This window comes from Colobus angolensis, unplaced genomic scaffold (genome assembly GCF_000951035.1).
Source record: "Colobus angolensis palliatus isolate OR3802 unplaced genomic scaffold, Cang.pa_1.0 Scaffold4, whole genome shotgun sequence".
In the NCBI taxonomy this organism is placed as follows: Eukaryota; Metazoa; Chordata; class Mammalia; order Primates; family Cercopithecidae; genus Colobus; species Colobus angolensis.
In genome coordinates this window covers 392525-398664 of record NW_012117376.1, presented here as the reverse complement: position 1 = coordinate 398664, position 6140 = coordinate 392525, and the positions used below count along the sequence as shown (strand labels likewise).

The 6140-nt window shown below is 53.9% G+C and overlaps 1 protein-coding gene across 1 annotated transcript in view; it reads right to left on the bottom strand.

Moving 5' to 3' along the window:
- BMP8B (bone morphogenetic protein 8b) overlaps window positions 1-6134 on the bottom strand; it is a 37261-nt gene extending 31127 nt beyond the window's left edge. Inside the window, exon 1 of the mRNA XM_011955248.1 lies at window positions 6003-6134. Within this exon, the coding sequence (XP_011810638.1) occupies window positions 6003-6108 (106 nt within the window). The 5' untranslated portion in view covers window positions 6109-6134. The remainder of the gene's footprint in view (window positions 1-6002) is intronic.
- Window positions 6135-6140: the final 6 nt, after the last annotated feature.

Sequence of the window (6140 nt, the reverse complement as noted above, 5' to 3'; positions counted from 1 at the left end):
CCACACCTGGCTAATTTTTGTATTTTTAGTAGAGACGGGGTTTCACCGTGTTGGCCAGGCTGGTCTTGAACTCCTGACTTCAGGTTATCTGCCCCTCCTCGGCCTCCCAAAGTGCTGGGATTACAGGTGTGAGCCACCGTGCCTGGCCGGACACTTGCTAAGTTTTTATGTGCTATAACCTATTTAATCATTGTATTATGATATAGGCATTATTATTATTATTTAGACAGAGTCTTGCTCTCCCAGGCAACCTCCATCTCCCGGGTTCCAGCAATTCTCTCCCCTCAGCCACCCGAATAGCTGGGACTACAGGTCCGTGCTACCATGCCCGGCTAATTTTTTTTGTATTTTTAGTAGAGACAAGGTTTCACCATGTTGGCCAGGCTGGTCTCAAACTCCTGACCCCAAGTGATCCACCCGCCAAGGCCTCCCAAAGTGGTGGGATTACAGGTGCACGCCACCACACCTGGCCAGATACAGGCACTATTATCCCAGTTTTAAAGATGAGGAAACTGAGATGCTGAGACTTTAAATGACCTGTTCAACAGGTCATAGCTCTCAAGCAGTAGACTCAGAATTGAAAGCCAGTGAGCCCCACTCCACGGTCACTAACCACCACTCTGCTGCCCCACCTCCAGGGCCTACCCTCCTACAGCTGTGATCTTCCTTTCATATCTGCTCCTGTGGGTCTGTGCATCCAGGACCCGGGGCCAGTCACTTATGCTCTTTGAGATTCAGCTTCCTCCTCTGTGAATGAAGGCAGTCGTAATCATTTACTCCAGGGGTGAGAAAACACTGCAGAAATGGGTAGGACTAGTCACTAGGGATCCAAAGCATGCACCGTTCTGGTGGCCAGACAGAACTTTGGGGAAGAGGGACCCACCTTAAACTCTTGGACGGCAAATACCTTTGGACATACAGTCATCCTAATATTTGACTTTTAAGATGGATAAAAGATTTATTGTTAAATTGAAAAACAACAAAGTTGCAAAACAGTGAGCATTAATGTCCCATGCAGTTAAAAAAAGAAAGAAAAGAAAACGCTGGGCATGGTGGTTCACGCCTATAATCCCAGCACTTTGGGAGGCAGAGGCAGGAGGATCAGTTGTTTGAGACAAGCCTGGGCAATACAGTGAGATCCCATCTCTATAAAAGATTTAAAGCAATTAGTTGGACATAGTGGTGCAGACCTGTAGTTCTAGCCATTCAGGAGGCTGAGGTGAGAACATTGCTTGAGCCCAGGAGTTCGCAGTTGCAGTGAGCTATGATCATGCCACTGCATTCCAGCCTGGGTGACAGAGACCCTGTCTCTGAAAATAATAATAATATATAAATGTTAATATTTGTATTGATAAAATATCAGGGCTGGTTGGGGGTAGGGAGTGCTGCATTAAAGGATTAAAACACTGATATTCTCTGAGGTATAGGGAGGATTACTTGGGACTTTCATATCATATGTTTCTGAATATATGGTCTGAGCTTTCTATAAGGAAATTCTATAATTAATTTATATGATTTGAGTGTTCTAAAAGGAACATGCAGTAGTTCTATAAATCCCAAAACAAACATATTTTTAAAGCAGTAGTCTCAGTTTACATCACAAGTTCCCATTCAACACAGTCCATTTCAGCAGCATACACTGCATTTAATGGTGGGCCAGGCCCTGGGCTGTGTGGAAAGGCAGCTGCTATTGTGGAGAAGAGCAGAGGATGAGGAGGCAGGGAGACAGCCCGCTGTGTGGCCTTGGGAAAACCACGAACCTGCTCTGAGCCTCTCTCTCTTCTCTTTCAAACACAGATGTGACGGCAATCGTGAGATACCAATGAAGGAATAGACGTGGAGGCTCTGGGCACATGGGCATCGCTGGGTATCATCTCACACCAACCCAGAACAGCCCCATAAGATGAGTATCGCCATTTTACAGAGGAGGAAACTGAGGCTTGGGGAGGTTGACTGGAAAGCCCAGATCACACTGAGATCAGGTGTCGGTGTCAGGATGCAAATTCCGTGTGTGTGGGTCTCAGGTCAGAAACCCCCAATCTAGCCCTGTCTGTCTCGCCATTGTTCAGCCCCTCTTGTTTCCAGATAGGGCGTGTGTGTCACCCGACAATTACCTTTAGGGCTCATATATGCATTATGTGTCTCTTGCACTAGAGAGTCATCTCCCTGAGGGCAGGGACTTTACTTTATTCTTTTTCTTTTTTTTTTTTTTTGAGACGGAGTCTCGCTCTCACCCAGGCTGGAGTGCAGTGGCATGATCTCGGCTCACTGCAAGCTCCGCCTCGCGGGTTCACGCCATTCTCCTGCCTCAGCCTCCCAAGTAGCTGGGACTACAGGCGCCCGCCACCACACCCGGCTAATTTTTTGTATTTTTAGTAGAGACGGGGTTTCACCGTGTTAGCCAGGATGGTCTCGATCACCTGACCTCATGATCTGCCCGCCTCGGCCTCCCAAAGTGCTGGGATTACAGGCGAGAGCCACTACGCCCAGCCGGGACTTCACTTTTTTCATTGTTGTATCTCCAGCAACGAGAACTGTGCCTGGTCCGTGGTAGGTGCTACAGAACTATTTGCTGAATTAATGAATGGGAAAATGAAAGAGGTCCCTAGGAAAGAACAAAAGGAAGTGGCCCTGGGGCCCACGGAGATGGTGCCACCCTTCCAGGTCACATGGCTGGCAAGGGCAGAGCAGGACCGGGCCAGGTCCTGAATTCCCACTCAGTCCTGCTTCTCCCAAATCCAGACGGCTCTGTTCATCAACACCCCGGTCCATGGCCACTGGAGACCACAGGAGCACATCCGTCTGGTTCAGGAAGGGGTCAGGACGAAAGTGAAGCTGCCTGCATTCTGATCCTGGCTGGACTTCTGCCTGCTAGTCCTGCGTATGACTCAGTTTCTCAATCTGGAACATGGGCACCTGCCTCTCTGCTGACATGGGTGGAGAAGGATTCAGAAGGAGTGTGCAGAGGTGGTCCTTCCTGCCATCCTTCCTCCTTCAGGAGGGGCTGGGCCGGCTTGAGGCACTGGGGCCAAGGCACGGCGGTGTTGTGAGAAGGCGCCTCTGCCACAGAGCCACAGGGTCAGGGATGGGAGGCACCTTGCTTTCTGATGCCATCACCGTAGAATGGACGAGAAAGCAGAGGCTCAGGGAAGGGAAGGGCCGTGGCTCAGGATATGCAGGAGTTAATGGCGGTCCCAGGCAGCACAAGAACCTGGGTCCTGCCTCCCAGTTCAGGACTCTCCCCTCCCTGAGCAGAGAGACCAGGGACAGAATCCAATTGCTCCATCACTGTCCTGCGCAAGAGAGCCCAGGTCTACAGGCTGATATGGATGACAGGCCAGGCGGGGCCCCAGCTCTGACCCCAGCCCTGGCCTCCTAGTGCAGGCTCTGAACATCAGGATGCAGGCTTGCCTTCCTAAAGCACCTGCTCTGCACAGAGACCTGAGCCATGGCGGGAGGCCTGTGAGAGTCCCGCCCCCTGGGTCCTACAGGCTGTCATCACAGCTGGGCCCTAGGGGCACCAGGCCTGGCTATTCAGGAGCCAGATGAGGCTGATAGAAGAGGTGGAGCTGGCGGGAGCAGGTGTGGGAGCCTGGGTGTGGGCGGTGACACCACTGCGACCCTGCTATTAGATCCCGTGGTGGCCTGTGCCTCTGCCCGCATGCCTGTAATCTCAGCTACTCGGGAGGCTGAGGCAGGAGAAGGGCCACCGACCTCCAGGGGCCTCCAAACATGGAGAGAGCATCCTGGTATGTGTTTAATTTGCGCCCCACCCCCACCCCACCCCACGGCCTCAGTAATTACCAGTTAAAGCTACTCTAACTGAGAGAGTTCTACTAGTGCAATTAGCAGAGCAGAATAAAGAAGCCCTTCTGACAGCTGGCCACGCCCACCCGCAGCCTGGGCTTCCACTAACAACGATCTGCTTGTTAATCCCGCAGCGCTGGAAGCCCCGGGTCTGCACGAAATGCCCAGAGCTTGGGTGGGAAGAAGCTGGGATTTGGAATTCACAGCCATGGATGTCACCCTGGATGTGCTGTGTGGCCCTGGGCTGGCCATTTAACCTTTCTGAGCCCATGAAACAGGGCTGGCAAAAGAGTCTCACATGAATTAAAGGAGGAATGGTAAGGCTGTGAAAGTTCACATGCTACTTTTCATTCTAAAAACAGGCACAAACATTTTTTGGTTGGCTTTTAGAATCCATTTCTAGGTTTTACATGTGTACAAGACATGTGGAGATGTTCCTGTCACCTCCAAACTAGGCCACAGCTGGGAGGGCCTGGGGCCAACACTGCCCAGGCCCAGGTTCGCCCTCTGAGGGGGAATGGCACAGGCTTTCTATTCCTGCCCCTCTACCAATCACACAACAACCCTGAGGACAGATCACCAGGCACCTCATTTTACAAGGAGCAACCAAGGCTGAGAAGGTGAGGAACTTCCCTAAGGTCACACAGAGGGGTAGGCCCTGCCCAATTCCCAGCAACAGCCCCACCAGGCTGTGCATGTCTTGACCCAGGGGATGCCAGGGGAGGTAGGATGTGGGCTGGGTAGTGACTCATTCTGATGGGCGGCTCCCCCGGGGACATTCTTGGATGACTCCATCCACAACTCTTCTTGGTCCTGAGCCCAGTGTCAGCCTGTCCTGATGACAGAGGCCCAGTCCCAGCTTCACAGATGGTCTCCTCTGTCCCACATCCCCACCCTGTCCTCTAACTACAGCTCTTGGGCTGTGGGGAGCAGAGGCTTGGCCATGCCCTCTTCTGCCCTAGTGTAGGAAGCAAATGGCTGATGGCCCCACAAAACCTGCTGCGGCTCAGTCCCCCGTGTTCTTCAGCCCAGACTCCTCAGAAAGCTCTCTGCACCCTGAAAGCCTGACCTGACAACAGAAAGGTCATCTCATTGAGCACCGGATGGACAGTTAGGCTTCCTGGCTGTCCTGGCTCAGCGGCTTAGAGGCTGCACTGTCCTAGGCATGGTGCTGCCTCTCTGAGCCTCACTGTCCTCATCTGGGAGATGGGGGTGAAGACCGTGGCTGTTATCAGGGTTGTCATGAGGATGAAAAATTAATGATGCTGTCTGTGGAGGGAGGCTGGTGGCCGGGGCAGGTACCCTCTCCCTCCTCTCAGCCCCACAGCTCCCCTACTTTGGGCTGAGCTGTGGTCCTTGGCCCCCAGACCCTGGCCTGCCACTAGCCACAGACAGGAGGCAAAGCATATGGGGGGACCTGACCAACAGTAACTACACGACCATAGACCAAAGAGTTTAGTACTGGAAAAAAAATCTCTGAGATCTTAAGAAATAAATTGCTCCAGGGTTTAATAACAAGATATTTGCAGACAGGAAAAGCCAGGCTTTACCTGGGAAAACAAAGTGGGTCCAGCTGCCCACTGGGCCATTCCACAGGCCCAGACACTCACCCTATACCAGATCACATCCGAGGTGTTGGGCGCAGGGTGACAAGCCCACAGTCCCTGCCCCACTGAACTGAGTCTGCTCCTTCCCCAGCCGCTCCCCTGACAGCCGCACCCCACCCAGGTTCTGCACAGGGAAGAGCCTGCTGTGGACTCAGGGCACGCGAGTCAGCTCTGGTCACTCTGGTGATGTGACCACAGGTTTCCACGCTGAACCTTGCCCTCTCCTCAGTACTGCCCTTATCACAATGACAGCATCCCGGCCTCCGTTTACTCACCTGTCTCCCCAGGACCAGGCTGTCTTCCTGGGGCAGCCCAGGTGGGCAAAGACATCACCTGATTCTTACTGCTGGGTGTGTTTGGGGCAGGGTGAAGGCAGCGCCTGGGAGTTCCCCCCACCCTGCTCCTGACCACCCCGCAGCCCAGGGGGCCCCATGACCCTTAGACCTTCCCTATCCACGGCGGTCCCACTCCCCTGTGGTTCGCGTCCACCGTCTGTGACACCCCGTTCGGCCAGGGCCCGGCGGATGCGCGCACTCTCCCCTGAAGCCAGTTTACTCCGAGGGTCCCCGCGCGGGCGGCCGCACTCACCCATGTTGACGAAGCTCATGACCAGGTCGGCGCGGCCCAGACGCCGCTCCGCGGGCGCGTCGTCCTTGTCGTCGTCGCCGGCCATGGCGTGGTACAGGTCCAGCATGAAGAGCGGCGCGGACGCGGGCAGCCGGGGGG